Source organism: Brassica napus, chromosome A4 (assembly GCF_020379485.1).
Source record: "Brassica napus cultivar Da-Ae chromosome A4, Da-Ae, whole genome shotgun sequence".
NCBI classification, from domain to species: Eukaryota; Viridiplantae; Streptophyta; class Magnoliopsida; order Brassicales; family Brassicaceae; genus Brassica; species Brassica napus.
In genome coordinates, this window is record NC_063437.1 from 3,096,129 (window position 1) to 3,122,855 (window position 26,727).

General features: G+C 33.3%; 2 protein-coding genes and 2 long non-coding RNA genes across 4 annotated transcripts; 1 reads left to right on the forward strand and 3 right to left on the reverse strand.

The window, feature by feature from the left end:
- Positions 1-499: 499 nt before the first annotated feature.
- On the reverse strand, positions 500-4,390 carry LOC111205098. Its single transcript, XR_002657487.2, has 5 exons — positions 4,063-4,390; positions 2,349-3,936; positions 1,851-1,931; positions 1,233-1,749; positions 500-717 (listed from the first exon to the last, which is right to left on the reverse strand). It is a non-coding gene; the product is annotated as an uncharacterized LOC111205098 (long non-coding RNA).
- Positions 4,391-17,517: 13,127 nt separating this feature from the next.
- Positions 17,518-19,456, reverse strand: LOC106394494 (ras-related protein RABF1-like). Its single transcript, XM_022717958.2, has 8 exons — positions 19,209-19,456; positions 18,914-18,984; positions 18,766-18,849; positions 18,570-18,664; positions 18,412-18,517; positions 18,247-18,336; positions 18,053-18,139; positions 17,518-17,967 (listed from the first exon to the last, which is right to left on the reverse strand). Exons 1-8 carry the CDS (start codon positions 19,231-19,233, stop codon positions 17,926-17,928), a joined length of 600 nt encoding a protein of 199 aa, XP_022573679.2. The 5' UTR covers positions 19,234-19,456; the 3' UTR covers positions 17,518-17,925.
- Positions 19,457-19,610: 154 nt separating this feature from the next.
- On the forward strand, positions 19,611-20,543 carry LOC111215330. Its single transcript, XR_002664316.2, has 2 exons — positions 19,611-19,866; positions 20,083-20,543. It is a non-coding gene; the product is annotated as an uncharacterized LOC111215330 (long non-coding RNA).
- Positions 20,544-24,013: 3,470 nt separating this feature from the next.
- Positions 24,014-26,727, reverse strand: LOC111215000 (GATA transcription factor 8). The gene is made up of 3 exons (XM_022717959.2): positions 26,518-26,727; positions 25,764-26,016; positions 24,014-25,121 (listed from the first exon to the last, which is right to left on the reverse strand). The coding sequence occupies exons 2-3, from the start codon at positions 25,989-25,991 to the stop codon at positions 24,348-24,350; spliced, it is 1,002 nt and encodes a 333-aa protein (XP_022573680.2). The 5' UTR covers positions 25,992-26,016; positions 26,518-26,727; the 3' UTR covers positions 24,014-24,347.

Here is a 26,727-nt window from a genome sequence, read left to right on the forward strand (position 1 = left end):
ATATCCTTATAAATATTATTTTACAAGTCTTTATAAATTGTTATAGCCTCTTATAAATGATTTCATAGACTTTCTATGTGATTCATAAACCAATAAACCTTATAAATTGTATGCATATCCCTTATAAATTGTTTATAAACTTTCATAACATTTTTATAAACAATTATAAATGGTTTATAGACTTTATTAATTGTTTTATAAACCTTTATAAAAAGATTATAAACTTTGCAAATTGTTTTATAAACTTTTATAAATGATTTATAAACTCTTATTTGCTTTTCATCTCTCCTTTGCTCTTTATTTTTATCTTCTTTCATGTGTTATTGCCTTATATCATACGTTGCAAAATGTAAATTCACAAATCCTTGTTCCCATTAGCTTTTCTTCATTTTATATCCTTGTTGAACCGTCAAGATCCATGTTATCAAGATCAGGAGGTGTTGGGTTCACGAAATGTTTGTATTCCTCAGGGAATCCAAACACTGTATTAACCACAAGATGTAACAAAGAATAAACAACGTTTTATAAGTCTCTACAAATCTCTAATTTATAATTTAATAAACTCCTATAAAACTACATTTATAATCTTTTATAAACACTTCACATTATTGCAAAGACACCGATTGGATAATCACTTTTGAATTGTCTACTGGTTCTGTTCCAGCTTCATAAATCCTCAGAGGCAATCTCAAAGATGTGCAATTCATTGCTATCTAGCTGCAATACGAAATAAAAAATGATGTTAACTTTTAATCATGGTCTAAAAATACCTTATCCAATCATAATGTTTATATATTTCGATAACAACCTTACAAAGAATATATGATAACAAAAGACGAGACTTTTCAAATTCACACATTTATATGTTTTTTATAGACATATATGATTAACTCCTGTTTACAACCTTTAATTATAAAATCTTGTATTGCATTGAGTTGTACTATCGACAATATCCTAAACCCAAGATTTATAAGAGGTTATAATTCTTTAAAATGCAATGTTCACTATCCGAAAATCTTTCTCCTAACAAGAACTATTCAAATGACAAGTCTAAATCAACCTTATTTGTTTTTTGGATAATAGAGGAACGAAAATCCTAAAATTACTTGAACCCAGATTTATAATGGTTTATAATTTTTCAAAAATTCAATGTTTACTATTGAAACTCTTTCCCTTAGATCGACATGTTCTAAACCTACCTTCGTTGACTTTCTTCAAACAAAAAAAAATACCTAAGTAGCTGCTTCCACCTCATCTGGTTCCCTTGACCATCTCAATCCACAATACTCGCCTGCTGCAACTTGCGTCTTCTTCGACGTAGCAAGAACTTTCTCCAAATCCAACTGTGACAATGGCCTAGGTACCTGACAAACAAAATGATAGCAACTCACAACATCAACACTTGCAAATTTGGTGACTGCAACAGCATTGGACATTTTCATATGAAACTTAGAGGACATGGTCTCCATTTTCTCTCTTCCTCTAGGATTTCTCTGATAGGGAAGTAAGCTGCTTTCTTGCAGAGCTCAAAGATGTCTGATCCGGTGTAGCCTCCGCATAGACGAGCTAAGTGATCGTAGTCAATATCGGGCTCCACCCTCTCTCCCTTCAGCGTCACTTTCAATATCTCAGCTCTCTCCTTACGTTCAGGCATTCCAATCTCAAAGGCTTGAGGAAGACGCCTCATTATTGGTTCATCAAACTCTGATGATCTGTTTGTTGCAGCAAGTACCATCACCCTCGCATTCGCTACGAAGCAACCATTATACTCATTTAAAAACTACTGTATCCAAGTAGAGCATGCTCTAGACTGCACTAGAGTGATCTGAAAGGTGAATGATTCAACTTACGATCAGTAGAAAACCCATCCCATAAAGCCATAAACTTAGTCTTCATGTTTGCCATGGCTTCGTGATCTGTGACTTTTGTACCTGTGACTTTTGTTTCATGCATCTTTTTCTTCACTTATAAATCATTGAGTTGTATTTATCAACAATCTCATGAAACCCAGATTTATAAGGGGTTATAATTCTTTAATATTCAGTTTTCACTATCGTAACTTATCTCTTCCTTAATATGCAGTTTTCACTATCGGAAAATCTATTTCTTAGCTGAAACCATTCAGATCAATCTTAATATAACTTCAAAACCAGATTTAAGTTTTCAAATACTCAATGTTTTCACTCTCAACGTTTCACTATGAAATCAGTTTCTCTTAGATCGACCTCTTTAAATGAGATATCTAAGAGAACCTTGTTTGATTTTTCGATAAGAGAAAGCACAAAATCGAATCAAACAAAAAAATACAGAAATTAGAGAACAAACAAATACAGAAATTAGAGACATACAAGTTGTGAATCACGTATAGGAGTCGACATCTTGGAGATTTTGAATCGATTTCGTCGCCGGAAGTCTACGGTGAGAGAGACACGCCGGAACTAGACGGTGAGAGAGAGACGCTAGAAGGAGAGAGAGACGACGGTGACTCGACGGTGAGAGAGAGACGACGGGGACTCGGGAAGAGGGAGAGAAACCGATGGTGGAGAAGAAGATAAGGTAAGGGTATTATTATCTTTTGCTCACTAATGAAAGTGGTATTTCTGAAAATGTCCTTAGACTTATGGTAAAGTTGAAAAGTGGTATCCAACAAAGTGTAAAAGTAAAATTTCCCCTTTTACAAATGTAAGGTATTTTTGAAAATAGTCATTAATTAATGGTAAATTTGAAAAGTGGTATCAAACTTGTGGTAGAATTGAAATTTCCTCAATGATGCATAGATAATATATTGTTGCGAGTTTCCAAACAAATTAGACGATAATATATAGTCATGGATATAAAAGTTTAACAAATGTCAATAATTTTAGTTTTGTATAAAATATTACATAGTTTACGAATTTTAACCCATTTTGACGATGAATGATAATTTATTTAAATGAAACTGTTTTTTCTTTCTTAAAAAAATCTGTTAATACCAATTTAGTATATTGTTTCATATTTAATTTATAAAGCACATCTATTTTAATATAATATAGACTTTAATTCTAAAATTCATAAAATAGCATAGAATTTTTATTTTCTGTTGTGTGTGATAAATTTCAATTATCATTATTTTAATAAGATTACATTACTAATTACGAAATTATAATGCACTATTTTTAAAAAGAATAACAAAACGTTTGGTAGGATTTTGTTAGATTTTTTCTCAACAGATTTTGTTATAACAAAAAATAAAATTCAAATTTCTAACTAAAATTGATTTATTATTAATATATTTATTGATTATTAAAATTTAGTGTAAATAATTAAATATGTCACATTAAGTAGTTAATCAGATGGTCCTACTATAACTTGTCAATGGTAGATAAAATACGAGACTCTAAATTAATTGAGTAGATTCTGTATAGTTGCAAATACATAGAGGTGAAATTTCTATGAATATTATTTTTCGCTGATCTATAGGGACACATAAAGTTTTACAACAAAGTATAAATTGTATTTTCCAACCGATCTATAAATAGATGGAGATAATATAAATATATAGTTATTATTTCGTTTTTAAGAAAATCTTATTTTATTTTACAGTTTCATATTAAAAAAGTATTAAAGAGAAATTATTGGAAAAAACAAATATATATATATATATATATATATTTATTTATTTATTTATTTATTTTCCGTTCTACACACGAGGTGGTGGCCCTTTTATTGGTGGTAGTGGTGGACCGCATATATTATTGTAGCAGTGGCAATAGTGTTTATTGTCCTTAACAGCACACGTACCAAAGTAAAATCCAGTTTTTGGGCCTGACTCCTTGCAAAGACGCAAACATTCAGCATCACGGTTTGGTTTATGACACATATACGGCGGTGCATTTTCGAGTGGAATTCCACGACAACGGCGCTCGAAATCCTTAGCAGCATTAGCATTTATTTTTTCTGTTGAAATAGTGACTTTAAGTGAGAATAGAAGTTGACAAAAAAAAAAAAGAGAATACATAAAATTTTATAAATCGCAAAACCATAAACCATTCACAACACTTATATATGTGTTATATAAATTACCTGTCAAAATTAACAAAGGTATCATAAGAATAATAGAGAAGGAAACTACTTTTTCTCTTTTATACATGCTTTTTTTCTCTTCGTTTATGATTTTTTTTTAATTAATTGAATGTTCTATGTACCTCATTGTCAAATTAAGGTATATAGAGTGTTTTCAATTCTTAAAATAGGAATAAGTAAAAACGGCAAACAAGGAGAAAAACTGAAATTTAATGAATACCACATAACTGAAGTAAACCTTTAATATCGTATTCACTAAAATTGGGTTATGGCTTATAAGTCTACGGCTGATTCAACCATAACTTTTGGAAACTTTGCTAAAAAAAAAAGATAACTTATCCCCCTATATATTAATAGAGAATCATTTAAAAAGTTATAACCTTTAGTTTGTATTAATTAAAAAAAGTATCATGCTGAGTTGTCACGTAAGTAAAATGTTAATTTTGCTAACGTGGTGGCTTGAGAATCAATAGAGAATTTTGTTAGTCCAAAATTAAATTGCTAGGGAATCCCCTATATATTAATCTTGGAGCATTACAACATATTTTCGTAGCCACGTGTCATCACGAGAATAATTCTTAGAATTGTTAGAAAAATAAGTTGGTCCATATAAACATATACTATGATTTTTATTAAAATAACTATCAAATTAATTAGTAGTGTACAAAAGAATATTTTTTCTTTCTTTAAATAAAATCTACATAATAACCTAATATGGTTAACATATATATGATAATTAATTATTATGAAAAATACATATTTGACAACAATTTTTCTAACCCCTCTCTTTTCTGTTTAATTTTATACTATTAAAAGAAATTAAACAATCACGTTAAGCACAAAATTAAAAAATTTAGATTTTTTCTTATAGGTTATATTTCGAATTTTTAAAAATGACTATACAATATTAAAAATGGTAAAAGTCCCACATTGAAAATTTTGTGATCAATGGTTTAACTTTTATATTGTTCAAGCAAGATACAAATGATGATCATATATCGTAGGGGTTGGTGTTCGGTTACACGTTTGGGTTCGTATCTGGTATTTTAGTATAAAAGCATAAAGCCCATTCGGATATTTCTACACTTCGAGTCGGGTTCATGTATTTAATGTTCAGGTTTGGTAATTTTGGGCCGGGTTTGGATATTTAAATTTTGAAGAAAAAATAAATAAATTGTTTAAGTTTTTTTGTATATAAAATATTTTAACTTGTTTTCTAATTTTTAAAAATTTAAACTATTAATAGGTCTAGAGATAAAACTTTTAAAATAAAAAGACACTAATTTCGTTGTTGGTTTGAAATTTTAGATGCAAATTTTATTAATGCAAGAAACAAGAGCTTGATATATATTTTAATTGAGTAGCAAATAATTTTGTCCATAATTATATGTATATTATCTAATTTTTAGAAATAAGCATCATTAATATAAATATTTTGAATAAAATGAGAGAAGTAAGCTAGAAATATAGGGTTAAGTATACTTATGTTTGGTTATCTTCAGATATCAATTCGGATTTGGATATTACCCGTATGGATTCAAATATTACCCAAACTAGTTAAATAAGTAATTTTTTTTGTTGTTCTAGAATTAGATGATATTTAGACCGAGTTGGTGAATATATACTAGACAGACATTTATATTTCGAGTCCGCATTTATATATTCTATAACAGCTTGATATATTACACTACAAGAAAAAATGACCTTACCGACTACAGTATTAGGTAATATTAGTTAAAGATAGTCCACTATATCTCTCTTCTACCAAAGATACTAGCATTATTAAAAATAAATTATTCAACTCTTATTTATCAATGGATACACATTATTATTTCATAGGAATGAGAAATGTATAAAACTTCTTGAGTGTTCCTCAACTAGTTTGCCTATTGAACCTAGCCATGGGATCTCCAATGTTGCTAGGTTAGGTTTCCATCAAGTGATGACTCATTGTGTTGGCTTGAGACCCATTCCCCTCGAAATGAATACAACTTGCTTTTTAGGTAGACCTTTAGTCAAAGGATCAACTAATTTTTCCTTTGATCTAATGTAATCCAATGCTATCACCCCATTAGAAAGCAATTGTCATGCATGAGTACGTTTTATACGTCTTGACTTGCCATTGTAACTTTTTCTTTCTCGTAATGAAATTGAGTAAGTGAATATCATACCATCTGACTCTTGTTTAACTCTAATTCCAAGAACTATAACAGCCAATCTCATATCTTTCATGAATAATGACTTAGAATTTCTTCCACTTGTTTCACCATAAAGTTTAAGAACTTTTGCACAGTCAACGTCTTAACGCTTGCAACTTCAGACTTGTATTTCTTCTTTAATGATTCCCACAACTGATTTGAAGTTTGGAATATATGATAAACATCATAGAGAGAATCGTTCAAAGTGTTAAGAATATAGTTTGTGCACAAAAACTCTTTTTGTGTCCATATCTCTGATGATTTAAATATTTCATCAGGAATATCATCTTCTACAGGTGACTCTGGTCCTTCAAAAGTCAAACACTGTCCAAGATTCAGTGTAGTGAGATAACACAACATCTTCTGTTGCCATCTTTTGAAATTCACTCTTTGGAATACAAAAGGGTTCTCTATATGACTTTTCACAATTGCATTATGATTGATCCATCTTGCTTTCTTTGAAAAGAACAAGGAAAAAAATATATCTTAGATTGTTATTCCAAAGTACAAATGCAAATCAATCATACGTATGCTTCACACTTGTAGATCATTTATAAACCCTTATAAATATTACTAGATTTCTAAACCATTGTAAATAGTTACAGGATATTTATCTTTCTCCCATTATCATTTCACTGATTGTAGTTTGATAGAGGCTTGCTTGCGCAATCTTGTAAGACAGAATTTCGCCCCTACAATGGTGTGGTGTAGTTTCATAGGCGTCTATCTTGAGGTTACAGCTATCAATTTCCGTACAACACACACATACCGAGATCCTAGCAAACTATGTAAAGTGGGCCTCAACTTTAATACTTCAAGCCCTTTCCCAGCCCAGCAATGAAACCTGCACAAAACCAAAGGAACGTTAGTTTCCTTTTGTCAAGAATGTCGGCCAATATTTTCCCAAAGACAATAGGAAAATATACAAAGCTACAGAGGACAAGGAATACGTGATCCAGTATATAAGAAGGCCATAGGTGAAGGTTACGATCATCCGATACAAAGCAAATAACAAAGGCATAGAGAGAGATCAAGAGCATAGCAAATAAGTTCTTAGAGTTCTTAGTTTGGTTATCACACTTGTGATCTCTATTATTGTTATTGTGAAACTTCTTTAAGATATTAAATAAGAATACGTTTGATTCATAAAGTTATTCCAAAGCACAAGTAGGATTGAATTCCTAACAAGTGGTATCAGAGCAATCCAGGTTAGATTGCAGGTGCTTAAGGGATGGGAAAAACTAGGATCGAAATTGATAGGTTCGAAGGAACCGGAGATTTCTCGCTGTGGAAAGTTCGTATGATGGCTCACTTTGGAGTCCTAGGGCTAAAGGACATTCTAACTGATGAGACCCTTCTGTTGGATCCGCCAAAAGAGGAAGCAGAAGGAGATACAAAAGTCACAGGAGATGGAACTACGGAATCAAGCTCAAAGATTGATCCCGCTAAACTTGAAAAGTCGGAGAAGGCCAAAGACCTCATCATAGTCAACGTAGGTAACCAAGTTCTACGGAAGATCAGCCATTGTGAAACCGCTGCTGCTATGTGGACCGCATTAAACACGCTGTACACAGAAACCTCTTTGCCGAATCGTATCTACTTACAACATAAGTTCTACACGTTCAAGATGAATGATTCTAAGGACATAGATGCAAACGTTGATGATTTTCTAAAGTTAGTAGCAGACCTAAGTAACTTGAACGTGGATGTCTCAGAAGAAGTTCAAGCTATCCTGTTACTAAACTCAATGCCGCGTATGTATGATCATCTTAAGGAAACTCTCAAATATGGCAGAGATACTCTCAAGATCAATGAAGTAACAGGTGCCGCAAGGTCAAAGGAACGAGAGTTACTTGAAAGTGGAAAGCTTTCAAAATCACAAGATGAAGGACTATACGTGGAAGACAGGGGAAGATCATCTAATAAAGGAGGAAACCGAAACGGTAAAGGCAGATCTAAAAGCAGGCACGGGCGATCTAAATCAAAGCCAAGATACGATAAGAACAACAAAGGATGCTGGACATGCGGGAAGGAAGGACATTGGAAGCGGGAATGTCCTGAAAAGAAAACGCATAGAGCTGCTAATGTAGCTGAAGAGCCTAAGCAGCCTTTTGTACTAACAGTTAGTACACACGACGCCGGTTCAGAATGGGTCATGGATTCTGGTTGTTCTTTCCATATGACACCCAACAAAGACGTTCTATTTGACCTTGTCGAATTTCAAAGAGGCAAAGTTTTGATGGCAAACAACACTCACTGCGACGTCAAAGGGATTGGCAAGATAAGGATCGTGAGACCCGACGGAACCGTGGTTATTCTTACAGATGTAAGATATATGCCTAATATGAGCAGGAATCTAATATCCTACGGGATGCTAGAACGAGCAGGTTGCAAATACGAAGGAGAAAACTTCATGATACGTTTCTTCAAAGATGGGAAAGAGATTTTATCCGGTAAGTACCATGAAGGATTGTATTACTTGCAAGGAACAGTTATGAAAGGGGAGGCTAATGTGACACGAGCAGATGTGGACATGACGAAGATTTGGCACTCCCGGCTAGGGCACATGAGTTTAAAGAACTTAAATGTGCTTGTAAAGGAAGGATACCTGTCTAACAAAGAAGTCGATAAATTGGAGTTCTGTGAGACTTGCGTTCTGGGAAAGTCTCACAAGCAAAGCTTCTCTGCGGCCAAGCACACTTAGAAAGAGGTCTTGGAATACATACACTCTGATTTATGGGGTGCACCGTCTACTCCGGATAGTCTAGGAGGGTGCAAGTATTTTATAAGCTTCATAGATGACTATTCTCGTAAGGTTTGGATTTACTTCCTAAAATCCAAAGATGAGGCGTTTAGCAAGTTTAAAGAATGGAAGGAAGCCGTGGAAAATCAGATCGGGAAGAAAATCAAGTGTCTTAGAACGGATAATGGATTAGAGTTTTGCAATAAACAGTTTGACAAACTTTGCAAAGACTCAGGTATCAAAAGGCACAAGACTTGTCATTACACACCGCAACAAAACGGTGTGTCTGAAAGGATGAATAGGACGATCATGGAAAAAGTTAGGTGTATGCTTGCAGAAGCAGGATTGGGTCAAGACTTCTGGGCAGAAGCTGCATCAACGGCTGTCAACATTATAAATCGATCCCCTAGCTCAGCCATAGACTACAGACTTCCTGAAGAGATGTGGACAGGAAAGAAACCTGAGTTGAACCATCTGAGGCTATTTGGCTGCTCAGCGTATGTCCACACGATCCAAGAGAAAACAAGTCCAAGAGCGTTAAAAGGCATTTTCATGGGATATCCATTTGGAGTTAAAGGATACCGTGTTTGGTTACCCGAGGAAGGCAAATGCGTTACAAGTAGGAACGTGGTGTTTAATGAAGAAGATTTACCTAAACACTCGGAAACTAAAGAGGAACAGAAAGAAAGTAAGAAAGAGATCAGAAGAGTTACTTTCAGAGAACCTCTAATCGAAGGGCCTAGTTCCGCAGATGTAGAGAAGTCACCTGTTCAAGGTGGAGTTTCTGAAACTGAAGAATCAGAAAATTCAGAAGAAACCAGTTCTGAAGAAGTAGATGAAAACACAGAAGTAGAAGAAACCGAAATCGAAAGATATATGCTCGCACGAGACAGAGTGCGAAGACAAATCAGACCTCCTTCTAGGTATGAAGATACTGATTTCGCAGCTTATGCTTTAGCCGCATCTGAAGAGATAGAAATCGACGAGCCAAAGTCATTTAAAGAAGCTATGATGAGCAAGAAAAGCAAGTTTTGGAAGAACGCTGCCGGAGATGAGATGGACTCTCTTCAAAGAGCTGGCACATGGATACTGATTGAAAAACCCGAGAATGCAAAAGTTATAGGCAGCAAATGGATCTTCAAGTTAAAGCCTGGAATACCCGGAGTTGAAGAACCGAGGTATAAAGGCAGATTGGTGGCTCAGGGATTTTCTCAAAAGGAGGGGATCGACTACAATGAAGTGTTTTCACCTGTAGTGAAGCATGTGTCGATCAGATTGATGTTATCTCTCGTGGTTAATAAAGATTATGAGCTAGAGCAGATGGACGTTAAAACAGCTTTTCTTCATGGAGATTTGGAAGAAAGAATCTTAATGAATCAGCCAGAAGGATTCATAAAGAAAGGAGATGAAAATAAAGTCTGTTTACTAAAGAAGTCTTTGTATGGATTGAAACAATCTCCAAGGCAATGGAATCTCAAGTTTGATAGTTTCATGAAGAGCCAGCGGTTTGTAAGAAGCAAGGAAGATCCTTGTGTTTACATGAGAAACGTGAACACAGAACAAGCCGTGTACTTACTTTTATACGTCGACGACATGCTCATAGCTTCGGGAGATGAACAAGAAATCAGAAGCGTCAAAGAGAGTTTAAGCAAAGAGTTTGAGATGAAAGATTTGGGAAAAGCTTCAAGAATATTAGGAATGGACATCATAAGAGACAGAAAGAAAGGAATTTTAAAACTGTCTCAAGAGAACTATTTAGAGAAGGTTCTGAAATCATTCAATATGACTGAAGCCAAGGCTGTGAATACGCCTACCTCAACTCAATTTAAACTGAAGAGTCTTACGAAAGATCAAAAAGAAGAAGAAGGAAGCTTCATGGCAGACATACCATACGCAAGCGTGGTTGGTAGTATAATGTACGCCATGGTCGGTTCAAGACCTGACTTAGGCTATGCAGTTGGACTCATTAGCCGTTTCATGTCAGAACCGGGAAGAGAGCATTGGCTAGCAGCAAAATGGGTTTTACGATATCTTAAGGGTGCTACAAAAAGGTGTCTAACGTTTACTAAGCACTCAGAGTTTAGTATTCAAGGATTTTGTGACTCGGATTATGCTACTGACCTTGACCGAAGAAGATCAGTTACAGGATTCGTGTTTCAAGTTTGGGGAAACACGGTTAGCTGGAAATCAAGTCTACAAGACGTGGTAGCTCTTTCAACGACTGAAGCAGAGTACATGGCTCTTACTACAGCCGCGAAAGAAGCTATATGGTTAAGAAGGCTATGTGGGGAGATGGGATTTGAACAAGAAAGTGTTAAGATTCACTGCGATTCACAAAGTGCTATAGCCCTAGCAAAGAATCATGTTCATCACGAAAGAACTAAACACATAGACACTAAATACCACTTCATAAGAGACGTTGTAGCAGAAGGCAAGGTTCACCTATCTAAGATCCATACTAGCAAGATTCCTGCAGATTTTCTAACTAAAGCCTTACCCGGGCCTAAGTTTGATCTCTGCTGTGATCTCCTCAACATCAACGAGTAAAAACTCAAGAACGTCGCAGGTAACTCCATTATCGAAGATGTCTCGCAAAAGGAAGAAATAATGAGTTAATAACTCCGGATTATTTCTTAAGCGATAATGGGAAGGTTTAGGAGTAGCAAAAGATTACCTGCAGGGACGTTGTGGAAGCGAGGCACATGGTACTTAGCTCAAGGTGGAGAAGCTAAGGGAAATCAAACAGAGTTAGTAAAGGATGATTGAAGTCGATGAATAAAAGTAGACTTCGGAAAAAGATATACCTGAGAGAACGTCTTAAACGGCTGTGGCAGCTGAAGGGAGACGAGTATCTACATTGGCAAAAGAGAACACAGATCACCAGACAAGATAATCATGTCTTAAACAGCTTAAAGTAAAGTAAGAGACTTTACAGAGAAGCTGAAGGGAGACAGGTTTATTGATAGAACGGAGGAAGCTCTAGAGAGTCGCCGGTTACGTTCTAAGGAGTATACGTGATGTGTTTGATCACTGAAGTTCTAGCTGTGACATTAAAGAGGAGGTTAATACATGAAACTCAAGTGAATCTAATTGGAGAGAGGATCCAAGGAAGATTAATCAACTATCATCACCAAGAAGAAATTCGAGATTCAAAATCATCAAGGAAAAAGAATTCGCGAGCTTTTTCAGATGAAGAATCTTACCGGGTGATGCTTAGATGGTGGGAGTTTTCTGAAGATCGAGCTGAAGATCTGGGGAAAAATCGATCTACCGGCAAGGAGTCGAAGCGAGAGAGAGTGGTGAGGCTGTAGCAGCGTACGAGCTACACCGATTCATCGGAAAAATGACAGGAGAAGTCACCGGTGTGTGACGCCATCAACGTCGCGAGATTTGTCGGGAGAAGGAGTAGAAATTTTTTTTGGTCTTCTGGTTTCTTCGATGGAATCGAAGAGGAAGACAAGGAAGAATTAAAATTGGGCCAGGTGGAGTTTGTAAAGTGGGCCTCAACTTTAATACTTCAAGCCCTTTCCCAGCCCAGCAATGAAACCTGCACAAAACCAAAGGAACGTTAGTTTCCTTTTGTCAAGAATGTCGGCCAATATTTTCCCAAAGACAATAGGAAAATATACAAAGCTACAGAGGACAAGGAATACGTGATCCAGTATATAAGAAGGCCATAGGTGAAGGTTACGATCATCCGATACAAAGCAAATAACAAAGGCATAGAGAGAGATCAAGAGCATAGCAAATAAGTTCTTAGAGTTCTTAGTTTGGTTATCACACTTGTGATCTCTATTATTGTTATTGTGAAACTTCTTTAAGATATTAAATAAGAATACGTTTGATTCATAAAGTTATTCCAAAGCACAAGTAGGATTGAATTCCTAAGAAACTATACTCTGAATTTTTCTTCAGAAACTTGTTATGGGGAAGAAGAAGAAGAAGATTAAATCCAATTGAATAATCTTCTCTCTTCTCTCTTCTTATTCCTTTCCTCTCGTATTGCATTTGATCCCTTTATATATTGACTCAAGTGGTGCCTTTAGTCAACCCATGCCCTAACTCAAGCGGTGCCTTTTAATCAAGGCATATGTTAATTCATAACATACATGTTTTGTCTGAAGCGTTAGGTTCCTTTAATTAATTAAAGTCCAACAGTAGATAGATCAGCTTTGTTACCAACCAAACCATAACAATATCTTGAGCTCCCTGCTTTTGCAGTTCCTATTAGATTTAAATGGTAAAATCCAATGATTCAGTCATTTAAATCATATGGGTCCAAGAAATCACATAGTTTTATACTCTGATACGGTTATATAGTTCAGAAGCTATTGCTTGAATTCCCAAAACCATTTAGGAAACGGAGCCACTTGAAAACATATCTTAACCAAATACTGAGCTTTCTTAAAAGATTCAGGGCTTGTTATATCATACACAATGACAGCAACTGCAGCTCCACGGTAATATAATGGCGCAAGTGCAGAGTACCTGAGAAATCTAGTTAACGCATATTTAGCTTTAACGCGAGCATGCAAGGCGTTGATTTAATTAACTAACACAAATCTACATATATTTGGTAATAATATATTTCAAAGTGTTTGATAAAATAATAAATTTAATTGACATTATATCATTCTCGTAGTTTGGATCAGCATCTCAGCTTACGTCTGAATAAAAATCAACTTCTGGAACATATAATGGAGCAAAAGAATTGTCCATAGCAGATAAAGGGCAAGTCCATCTCTCCCTGATCATGCTTATATAACAACAACATAATTGACATTTTATACATATTAATTCAAATTTTCAATTGAATATACTGTTCTCATTGAGTTTCCACTTCCTCTCTTTTTTCGTATCAGTTTAAAAGTTTTTTTTTCGTTTAACTATTGTCATCAAAATAAAAATCAAAAATGTCTTAGACAACTTAAAAAGATGATGAAGAAGAAAAGAGGTTATCTCTAATCTCATAGGTAAAATGGAATATCAAGTCCAAATAAACCACAAACGGTTTCACATTCCGGATGCTTTTATCACCAATAAGCGAGTCCAAAACATATATGGTCCATAACTTCATATGAACAATAACAATAGAGACTATAGAGTGGATCCCAAAGTGATCTGGACATGGACGTATGTGTACACTGTCTCAACATCTCTTAACATTTAATTTTCATAATGATTTCCAACTATTGACAAAATGAAAACCATTAAAACCTTTGCCTTTTAAAAAAAAAACATGTCTTATATAATTTATATATATATATATATAGAGCTAGATGATAAGATATATTTAAATAAATAATCATTAGATATAATATAATATAATTAAAATTATTTTTAAATAAAATGCAGTTTTAACTTTATTAAAGTCTAAATAAAATCAAACTAGAATAGTTAAACCAAATCAAAATAAATAAGACTAGCAAACGTTTATGATTTTTTTTTCAAACCGTTGAAATTAAAATATAAAAAATAATGTTCAAATATAAATTTAATTTTTCTTTTCAAATATTGAAATTTATATTTAAAATTATTATTTATGTGCATGATGCATGAAAACTCATGGTTTATTATAAGCATAAAAACATAACTTATTTGTTTTTAAGTGTTTCCTTACATCTTATTTTTCAGTCTTCCTAACTACTTCATTAATTTTTTTAATATAATAATTCGACATTATTTGTAACAATTTCACAGATTTTTGTGAAATTGCTTCATTTGTAACAAAAAAATCTAAACCGGTTAACATAAAAAAATTTATATATATTTACAGAGTCAGTTAAACATGGCATTCAAGTATCCATTTGAGTATGTATCTTTTGTTGGATATTAGATTTTTTGGATTTTAAAATTAAACTCCATTCGGACATTATAAATTGTCGGATGGGATTCGAGTCGGATTCTTCTGGATCGGAAAAAATTCGTACGAACCTAAAAATATCCAAATAACTTATATGTTTAAAAATGTCATTAAATAATTTAGAAAAAAAATACTAAAAATCATAACCCATGCGGGTGTGCAAATATGTTATTACATATGGGATAGTCCATATCATTGCTTCATTTGAATTCGCTTCCAGTTTCCACTTTCCAGGATTCATATGTTCTCGACCTCAAATGTTTGATATAATATACATGTCACTTAAACAGAGCGAAAGATCGCTTAAACATTACATATGTCCAGGATTCATATGTTCTCGAGCGGGGCATGGAGATCTCAACTTCTAAATTTAAGATGCTATAACAAACTGAGTAGAGGAAGCCATGGCTGCTGAGATGAACACAAGTAAATAAATCATAGAAATGGTTACCTGTCTTTGTGAATTTGAAATAAAATTAATTCTTGATTATATTGCATAGAAGAGGTGAGATTATTCATTGACTATATATAGTCTTGTTTGAAAGAACATGTAAATGGACAGGCACGGTCCTCATTCTTAATTCTTTATGATATTTTGCAGATAGAAGAGTGAGCAAAAATGACAACATTTTTATTGACTAATGTTTTTCAAAGAGCAACATGAAAGCAGAAACGAAAATGTAAACGGTCTAACACACATAACCTGGTCCTCACATGATTTGCGCAGAAGTTGGAACATAAGAGGCCACAAATGGCTCAAGCTGTATGTATATACATTTTCTAAGATCCTTTTTTTGCGATCAATAGCAATCTGATGGATAAAGAGATCTTTGGTGTCGTCTCAGATATCAAAAGTCTCTCAGATTTGTTTATCTCTATCTCCTACTCTCAATCTGATAACTGGGATGCCGATCGGTTGGCGAAGAAGGTCCTGCGCGATCCTACCTCTGCTTCTATTTTTATTAGGAACCGGGCCTCAGATTCTAATATAGGCTTTGTAATAGGCTAAACCCTTTTTAAGTTTTAATGAAATTAAGTTGATAAAAAAAAAACCATTATCTCCAACGATGCAAGTTCTAAACATTCTCTTGCGTCCACCAAAAACCACAACCATGTTCTCCTCCTCCACAATGTAGAAACTACCAGAACCGATATACTTACCTACTGAATTCATATCAACCTTGAGGAAGTTTGTCCAAAAAACAGCATCTGGCTCAATTTTATTGGTAACCAAAACCTCCATCTTATACGTATCGGACCGGTTTACTAACAGCCCAAGCTGCTCTTCTCTAACCGTAGACAGAGACACACCATGCACAATACTAGGGTCAACTGGCAGAGGCAGACGCGGTCCAAACCTCTCTCTTTTAAAATCAAAACACCATAAGAAACCATGTGATTCCTGATCTCTAGCATACGAGTAATAATCTCCCTTCAAAGACACACCAAAGATACCTAAAACACACCAAAGCTATCTAAAGTCTCATCAGGAACATCAGTTACCCTCCATGAGTTTGAGTTAGAATCGTATATTACGAATTATCGTATTGATTATAAGTATAGCAAAACATCAAGATTTTGAAGCTACCACAAGAGGAATTGTCGTATCCAAACGCAATCTGATCTTCTTCAAATCGGCCACTAGGCCACTTGATCCATCTTCTTTTACACAAATACGGATTCCAAACCACAAACATATTGCGTATGTCTCTCAATACACATAGTATTAAACCATTGCACTGATAGATCCTTATAGATATTACTTCACCTGAATTTTCTCGAGTGATAAGTGTACGCTTTGCTTCACGGATAGATCAAACTTGTTGACGTGAGTTTTGTAAAGGTTGACGTTGATCAAATAAACCCTATGATCTCTCGTGATCATAAGAAACTCTTTTCCCCTTGATGTTTTGCTTATGTGTTTATCTCATCTTTGGATAAAGCGTTCTACTTTTTGCAAGTAGATCGTACTGCTCCTATAGATTTCAGTGGAACCCTAAAGAATCTCCTCCACCAAATCAATTGGAAGTTTTGATATCATCATGTCGTTGTTTCAACTAACTTCAGGATCAATGTTCACACCGATAAGAACTAGGTTAACCTTCAAAACTATTTTGTGGTTGGTGAGTTCACGAGAGAGAGAGAAGCTGTCGATAGATTGACATTGAAGAGTAAACACAGAAACCCTAACTTTAAGGTTTAAAACGGTGGAGCATCAGTCACGTTTTGTAATTTATTGTTACTGGGCCATTCTTTTTATAAGCCCATTATAGATGTCACAGAGTTAAGCCCCAGTTTTTGTAACATTGTATCATCTTAGCTTCTCCTCTTATGTAACCACATAATATCATTAATACTTCCTCTCTCTCTTAAATATATAGTCTCATCAGACTTCTCAAACACACATACTATGAACTGAGATTAAAAAAATTCACGTGATCGGTTTATTATGACTCGTAAGATATATATGAATAGGATGTTCAGTGATGAGAAACAAAGTGAAGGTAGTCTAGCTGTTTTACTCGTTTCGTTATAAGAGTGAGAGGTGGTAGGAAAGAGAAACATAAAAGAAACGAGGATATTTCAAGTAGTGTTGAGCCAATGATGAATTCTCTTTAGGTATGAGAATTCTCTATAGATAGCTGCCATGCTAGGTGAAACATTCGCAACAGGCCCCTAAAGTTTTTGAAAACAATTACATACAAATAGGTTTCAAAAAAAAATTTTAGGCCCTAAATTTATAAAGAAAGTTTTTTTACATATACATAGCCACAGCCCCCAAAATCTCAGAACCTGCCCTGGATATCTGGCTGCTACGTTATCTCTCACAGCTCTTATTTGATGAAACACAATTATATATCTAACGTGATGATCCCCAACGTTGCTTAATTTGGCTTTCCACTTTCCAGGTTCATTTACTCTCCAATCTCAAGTCTTCACATTATACAACACACTTTAACAGATTAACACCGTTTAGACATTACATGAAAGTATGGAACGTTTAGTATAGTCGGGGCAAGAGTGTTTGCATTTCCCTTACGATGATCCAACATTCCAAATCATGAGGAAGGAGAAGGACGAGGTAGCCTCTTGCCAATTTCCTATAAGATAAGACCAAGTGCACATATTAATGCAGGATGACAAGACATTTGGTCAAAAAACCTGTGGCCATAAAGAAATGCACACCTCAAACAGTTGGTTTATGTTATCTGCTGTCTTGGCTGACGTCTCAATAAAGAAGATGCCATTCTTCTCTGCAAGCTCCATGCCATCCTGTTAAAAGAGCTGAAAATATCATACACGCTGGCTGAAGAAGAAGCAAGAACAGTGTAAGTGGTAACAAAATGTTCCATTGAATCTAGGTTAATGCAAAAACTCACATCGGTTAGTACTTCTCTTTTTTCATGTAGATCAGCTTTGTTACCAACCAAAGCCATAACAATATCCGGAGCTCCATGCTTTTGCAGTTCCTGTTATAGATTTAAAGGGCAAAGTCCAATGCTTCAGTCATTCAAATCATATGAGAGCACCACTTGAAAACATACCTTAACCCAATACTGAGCTTTCTTAAACGATTCAGGGCTTGTTATATCATACACAATGACAGCAACTGCAGCTCCACGGTAGTATAGTGGCGCAAGAGCAGAATACCTAAGATAATTCGAGTGTACACAAATCTACATGTGAGGGAGGGTTTTAACACCTCTCTTGCCCTGCTGTATCCCATATTTCAAACTTCACCGTGGTAGAGTCTTGCAAGGCTATTGTCTGGGACAAGAACGACGCTCCAACAGTCACCTGGATAGTTTTGAGATTCAATGACAGATAAGAATATAACTCTAATACTCTCACTCACATGCCACATAGTATTAGAAGATAATAATGCTTGACTTACTTACCTTAGATGTTGCATCAAACTCACCACGCACAAACCGAAGGACAATGCAGCTTTTACCCACGCCAGAATCTCCTAACAAAACTAACTGCATTCAACTCAGTCCAAACGTTCTTAAACAAGAGCTTTAAATTAAACACAAAGGCTCGCACCTTTACGCGTAGATTCTTAGCATCTGCATTCTCTGAGCTGCTAAGACCGTTTAAGGCTCCAGAGTTCCTGTCTGAAACAACACACACACACACATCATCTTCATGAATCAGCAAAAACCCTAAATTAACGCAAATGACCCCTAAACTTCGTGAAGATTCTAATTAAACCCCAAAGGTTTCGCCTTTGGTCTCGAGGGTAAGTTATTTTCTCTCTTATAATCGAAGACTAATGGGATGGGATGGGATGATCAATTCAACAAAACAGAGAAGCGTGAAAAGAAAGAAGAAAACTTGCCTGGAAGAGAAGCAGCACATCCCATAGCGTATAGAGATGAGAGATCGTATCCAAGTTCTGGGCGTTGATGCCACCGAATCGGAGAAGAAGAAGAAGGTCCGGTGATTTTTGACTTTGCCAACCATTTTCGAGTAAGGCTCGCTCTTTATTTATTTGAAGCCGTAACTAATTTCGTATTTTATATATGATTTTCTTTTAAATTCAAAATATTTATCTATATATAATATATTTTTTAAAGAGAATAAAAGCATCAAGTAACAAATTTTATTCGGTATTCGGTTTGTACCCTGAGGTTAAAAAAAGTAAATATTTACTATCATTAAATCAAGTAACTAATATTTAATTTTAATTATTTCTAAATTTTCTTATATATTAATTGAGAAGTGATTTTTGATGACGTATCACTCGTACAAACAGTTTGAAAACATTTTTTTTTATAATTTCATTGGTCAAAATTTTTAATTTTATTTATTTTTAAATAATTCTAAAGCTAATCCTAAAACTAACGTAATCCTATTGCCAAACAACTAAAAACATTAATCTAAAATATATATCTTCTCTATCTCAGTTTCTATGGTTAACAACTTACGAGATTTGCTCACCATACAATCAGATGATGCAATCACCATCGACGAAATATGGAGGCAAGTTTTTCCAGGTATTCTTCTTGCCTTACTTCTGCATCTTGTAGATTGTAGGTTTCCTTTTAATCTATGGCAAGTAGCAATAATAGGCTGCCATGTTCATTGATCTCAATCCTTCTATTATGTTTCTCGTACTTACACTTGTAATTGGGTATTTGTTAAAAGCATAAAGGTTAAGGTTGTGCCTTTAAGCTTGGTATTATCTTATAATAATAAGTATCTTTTTGTAGGTTGTGCTATTGTATTCCAAACCAAAGCTTCATGCAATATATAACAACAAAAGGGTAGTGAGTCTCCATGACAGTTTATGGGGAACGTATGATCAAGGGTTTGATGAAGCTGATTTCTTCACATGATTAGAACCAGTTGTTTAAATAGGGATATTTGGACTCCAAAGATTTCTGTTGAGTACAGTTTACCTACAAAGATTAAAATGTTTACATTTGTATGCTTCCTTGGATACAAATATCAAGTGAAGGTAACCATGGATCTGACAATTTATTACCTGATGGTTCTTTATAGTAGTTATGAGCAATTCTTAGTTTATCTTGTTGAGTTTCATGCCTAGAGTTGTAATTTTGATTTCCTAAATTGAAATTACAATCCACGCTAAATGTATGGATGGAATTCTGAGTAATGTTACTTTATGCATGTGTTTGCTTTAATATGATATGAGGATTTATATTGGATCTCTCGCATCTTTTTGTAGTTAACATATATGAGGATTCATATTAAAGATGTTACTGGATGCGACTAGATTTTATTCTCTCGGGCTTCTAGCTCTTAGGATTCAAGTTTGTCGAACTACAGGGCAAGAACTGGTGGTATCCACTTCCTTCTTTTCTGCTTGAGAGTTCTCGTCACCATTATTATTTTTGTTCCAGTTGTCACTGGACTTTACCGGTTTTTATTTCTGATTAGCCAATGACTTAGTTGTGCAGTTTCTCGATGATTTTCACTGTCTTATTAGCCATGTGCCTATGATGTAGTTGAGGACAAGTTGAGCTGCAAGCAATGATGTAGTTATTGCTTCATAATCTTTTTTAGATTTAGAATACATATACAGAAGTAAATTCAATTTTACATAGGGAAATTGAGTAATACAAGGATTCATTTTAACTGCTTAATTTATTAAGAAATAGTTGGTGTCATGCGCCATGCATAGAAATAAATCTTTAAATATATATATAATTTCATTTAGTTAAGTTAATTAAAAATAAAAAATAAAATCATAAATCATAATGTATTATATTAAAAAAATTGATCAATTATTATTTACTTTTCGGTTTGAATTAAGAATATTTAATTTTTAGTTTAGTTAAGTATAATTAAGTTAAACTAAACAATTAAATCTATTTTATATTTATATATTTAAAATTATAGTTCTGAGTATACTCTTTTGTTTAAATTTATTACATCCATAAATATTGTTTATTTTATTTATCTCAATAAATCAATAATTATCACATAAAAATTATTGTACACCATTTAAATCTAAATAAATTCAATAGATTAAAAACTCGACTAACATCTATATACCTTTGGATTCAAATATAACTTAAAAATTAGTTATTCATTATTTTAAAAATTTTGATCAAAATTATCATAGTTAACTTTTAAAAATTCTTTTATAATTTTAATAAATTTTTATATTTAAAGGTATATTATTTTTTAAAATGTTAATAATAATTATAAATATTGTTTATGTTTATGGTATGTATCAGATGATTTAACTATCTTATTTTAAGAATCTTACCAAAAATCAAAGTATTTACCATCAAATATATATAGATGTGTGTGTCATTATTAAAGAGAAGTCATGTCATCTTTTTAACTAAAACATGTCATCATTATTTTTCAAAATGAATGTGGTAATGATACTTAAGCAAGAAAAAAAAAATTTCTTATAATGTTTATGAGATATTCAGAGCGTGCTTATACAATTATCTAGTTGGTTTTTTGCGACATGCGTAGAAATAAATCTTTTAAAATAAAAAACATATATTAAAATATAATTTCTTTTACCATATAAATATAAATATATATATTTATTTTTATATAAGACTTAGCAATCAACAATCATCATACCACAATTATTGTATAACATTTAAATCAATATAAATTCAATAGATTGAAAACTCAATTAATAATCTATATATTTTTGGATTAATATATAATTTAAATATTTAATTATTCGTAAAATTTTAAATTTGGATCAAAATTTTCATAGTTTATTTGTTAAAATTCATTTATAATTAATTTTGATGAAATATAAATAATTATACGAAATTATTTACTATTTTTATCAAAAGTTCATTTTAATATACTTTTATATTTAAAGTTATAATATTTTAGAATGTTAATAATAATTATAAGTATTTTACGTTTATAGTACTTAGTCAGATTTTGTATAACTATCTTTTTTTAATAATAATCTTACAAGAAAATCAAAGTATTTACTTTTAAATTTGTACATGTCATAATTAGAGGGAAGTCATGTCATCTTTTTAACTGAGGCATATCATCATTTTTCTTTCAAAATGAGTGTGGTAATGACACTTAGACAAAACTTGAAAAAAATCTTCACAAATAATGTTTTAAGGAAAAAATAATAATGTTTAGGGATGTTAACCCGTTATTGCTTCATACTTGTTTTTGGATTAAAAAAAATACAGAAATTTAATCTTCATAAAAATAAAAAAAAATAAACTAAAATACAAAAGAGAAGAAAAATATTTGTTAACTCATTAAAGTCGTGAAATAAGGACAATATCCTAAAATTAGGGCTGTTCAATATGGTAAAACCGAACCGTACCGAACCGAACCGAACCGAAATAGATAATATGGTTTGGTTTTGGTATATACCATATAAACCGAATGGATATAATTTTATAAAAACCGTAGGATTTGGATATGGTTTGGTATATAACCGAATTAACCGAATAAACCGAACAAAACCGATTAAAAGTAAAAACATGTAAATATGTATCTATTTTATAACAATATATGAAAATCTATTTGTTATATAAGTTAAATTTGTGTTAATAACTATTACCATAATGTTATAATAATAAAGAACCTTATATAATTTGTAAAACACTTGAACTATAATTAAATAACAATACATCGCAATTCAGACATCTTATTTTCTAAGTCTTTTTTTTTAATCTTTTTGCTTTATTTTAGTATTCACTAAATTAATATAAAGATGATAAATTTGATAGAAAATAATTAATGGAAAATTTTCACAACTTTATTCTTATTTATAAACAAACAAAGTTTCGTGTTCAATCGAAAAAGCATGACTTTAATGAACACTAAATATGGAAGAGTGGAAAAAGTTTTCTTTCATGTTTCTGTTTTGTTTCATATTTTTATTTTCAAAATTTTAGGCTCTGATTTTAATTATAGATTTGATGATTTTATTTGATGGTAGAAGCATTTTTATGTTTTTGTTCATTTATTTGAACATGTAATATATTTTTAATAAATGGTTGTGTTGACAATATGACTCTAAAATTTATTTTATATGATCTCAAACTAAATAATTATGTTTTTTGGTATAAAACCGAATAAACCGAAAACCGACGGTATATAAACCGAACCGAACCGAAGTAAATATGGATTTAGAATGGTAGCTATATTTTACTAACCGAAATACCGAAAACCGAGAAAAACCGAACCGAAACCGAACCGATATCCGGATTGAACACCCCTACCTAAAATAAACATTTCCGATAACTATGAAATAAAAAGAGATGAATAAATCCATGGAAAAAGAGAGAGGGAGAGTGTGTGTAACATAAAATGACGCAGTGTATGAGTTTAGAAATGTTGGTAAATGACGAAACACTTACTCAAATTGGCATCATAGATGGATATACGGATTTACATGAAAGCTCGTCTATGAAGTCTTTGTGAAGGTGTTAAAAAAAAAGTCTTTATGAAGAAAAGATATTGGTTGTTACTCAATCACTCACTTCCATTTAATTTACATTATTACTTATATAATACTATATACACTGATTTAAACGCAACACTAACTTCACCATAAAACCTGGACCATTCATAATATCATGGTCCATGTACATGTATTTAGCTAGCAAGAAAAGGCTATGTATTAAGCTTTGTATAAACAGATGTAGTTTCAAGGGTATGAAACATTCTAATAACTAGCAGTTTATAACATTATATTTTAACAAAAACAAAAATAATAATTTAGCTAAACAAATCAACTACAAAAAGAATCCTCACAATAAAAGTACAAAGAATTGAAAGGAAGAAAAAGGAGAGGAAGATTTAATGTAAAATTCAACACCTAACTCTCTCTCTAGTATCTTCAAAATCTTCTGCTCTTCCCCAACTTACTCTTCCTTTGTTTCAAGAGTTTTGCCCATTCACACTACAAATAATACAAAATACAACACAATCAACTCTCATCTAACTTTGACCCCTTCCTCAATTGATTGCTCCTCTTCATCCATCTCTTCTAAAGCTAAAACTTTTCTACTCTCTGACTCTTTCCTACTCCTATGCCAATGTAGGCATTGTTCAAAACCAGATCATGCAGATCATTCTCTTCGTTTGTGTAGCTTCCATTGCTGCATCTCTTGTTTCTCATTTCAGCCACCTTCTTGTGGGAGTTTGAGTGAAGAGCTGGAGTAAACGTTGGGCTAGCAGCTGGCCGGTACTCCGGGAAAAGCCTTCCCGATTTGTAACGTACACCGCAAGCATTGCAAAGCGTCTTTGGGCCCATAGGCCCGAGCCTCCATTGTGGGGTCTTGGTGACCTCACAGTGCATACATTTCCTAACAGGATTCTGCTCTGAAGAACACGAATCTACATTGTTGTTTCCATTGGTTTCAAGATCAATCTCCGACCAAGAAGATGAAGAAACAACCTTGGCCTTCTTCTTCTTCTTCTTGGTTATCATCTTGCTGTGGTCAGAGAGAAACTGCTTTGGTATTCTAATGATGAGGCGCGAATCCGCCCCAAAGACATTGTCGTTGACTTTATCTTTCTCCTGGACCTGTGGACGAGGACGTTTTGTGCGTGGACGACCGTGCTTTCCAGGGAGGACAAGTGAGGTTGTGTTGGTTGTATGAGACGATGAGGAGCTGCTTTCGAGTACCGACACTGGACTTGAGCTCCTGAATTGGCTATGAGAAGATGATGAATCCGTGTTTGTGAAAAACGAATCTTCCTTCTTCTCAACTAAGGATTCCTCTACAAAGCATTTTGGTCTTTCCACCTTAACAATATCTTCAAACTGCAATTTTCCCACCAAAAAAAAGTATTTGTTAGACACATTATGTACGCAGATAATTAAGCTCAATAAAAAGAAAACTTAAAATCAGCTAGACCAAGAGAAATGGCGCAATTAATTTTGTTCTGGTGATTGGTAAAATTATGTGAATTCACGTAACAAAGGCAAAGTAGAAAATGAAGCGTAACGTGGCTCTCAAAACGAATGAAAAATACATTAAGGTGATGAATAAATAAATAAATTTTGATAAATGAATATGAATATTTGGTCACTAAATTTTTAGAATGTTGATAACAATAAGATGAATGTAGTTTTAAAAACAATAAAAATAAAATAAAAATTATATTGATTTGATTTTAAAATATACTTTGTATTTATTTGAAAATAATTAATTTGAAAGAACAAAGAGTATTCTGAATACTAAAATTACATTTTTTTTTAAATAGTGTAAATTCTGAAGAACAAATTTATATCATTATTATTTTTTAAATGTGTCAGAAATCAAAGAAGAGGGCGTATTTGAGCTATACAAATAATAGTATAATACAAACATTAATCCAGCATAGTTTATTGTGTAATTGGTAAATTCATAAGAAATCACATAAAGAAAAGGAAAAGAAGGCGTAGTGTAGTGTTAAAACTGACCGGAACATAGAGCTCAGGTGATGAGTCAGAGTTTGTGTTGGAAGCGAAGAGAGGATCAGAAGCTGCAGGCCATGTGTCCTGATGAGTAGTCCAGATGTTAGGAAAAGAGTCGGAGTCACCTATGCCGAAACCGACATCGATATCACCACCGGGAAAATCAAGAAGATCGTCCATGTTGTCAAAGAAGTTGCCACAATCAAGATCCTCCGCGAAGCTTTGTCCAAACATCTTCCTTTTACAATATAGCAAATAGCTGCAAAGGAAAAAAAAAAACAAGTTGATAATTAAGATAAAAATGAGACATATATATAGAGTTTTGAACCGTAAAGAAGTTTCTCAAATTTTTAAAAAAAATTTGAACCATATTTTGGAATTGTCTACAAAAATCAAATTTTGAAAATAAACATGCTTTGGCCCACCTTCTTTGATTTTTTTCAGAAATAATGAGGACCATTCAATTCAATTGCAATAGACCATCCAATGGGTCTAAAAGTCAAAAGTCACCGCTAGCTAAAGATTCTTGATTATCTCTAATGTTTCTTGAATTGTTGAGTGTCTCAGTAACCAAGACAAAGTGTTAACAGAAAAGAAAAAAAAAAAAACAGAGTGCTAAGGAAACCAAAACCACGTAATTGCACCACCGACACTAACTTTACACACCATTCCTAAAGTTTCATTTCACATTCAAGAACTCCCAAGATAGCAAAACCAAAATCAAGGATGTGTATGAAACAGAGTCAGTGGGAATTCAAACCTCTGTTAGTAGTGCTGTGCAGATAGTATGAGAGAGAGAGATTGCTTAGAAAGGAAAAAAGTAGGAGTGGGAAGAAGTGAAGAGTGATTGATTGGCAAAATGGGTTAAGTAATGGAGAGCAATAGCTTCTCTCTTATCATTATAAAGAGCTAGGTGTGAGAAACACTTCTTCTCTCTCTTCCAGTTTTGATGCTAGCTGTATTTTACCAT

Excerpts from the sequence above, each read along its gene's own strand:
- LOC106394494 (XM_022717958.2), bottom strand. The coding sequence starts at position 19,233 with ATGGGATGTGCTGCTTCTCTTCCAG. Across the intron at positions 18,850-18,913 it reads CTAAGAATCTACGCGTAAAG|TTAGTTTTGTTAGGAGATTC; the intron begins GTGCGAGCCTTT and ends AGTTGAATGCAG. Across the intron at positions 18,665-18,765 it reads AGTTTGATGCAACATCTAAG|GTGACTGTTGGAGCGTCGTT; the intron begins GTAAGTAAGTCA and ends AAAACTATCCAG.
- LOC111215000 (XM_022717959.2), bottom strand. The coding sequence starts at position 25,991 with ATGTTTGGACAAAGCTTCGCGGAGGATCTTGATTGTGGCAACTTCTTT. Across the intron at positions 25,122-25,763 it reads CACCTGAGCTCTATGTTCCG|TTTGAAGATATTGTTAAGGT; the intron begins GTCAGTTTTAAC and ends GGAAAATTGCAG.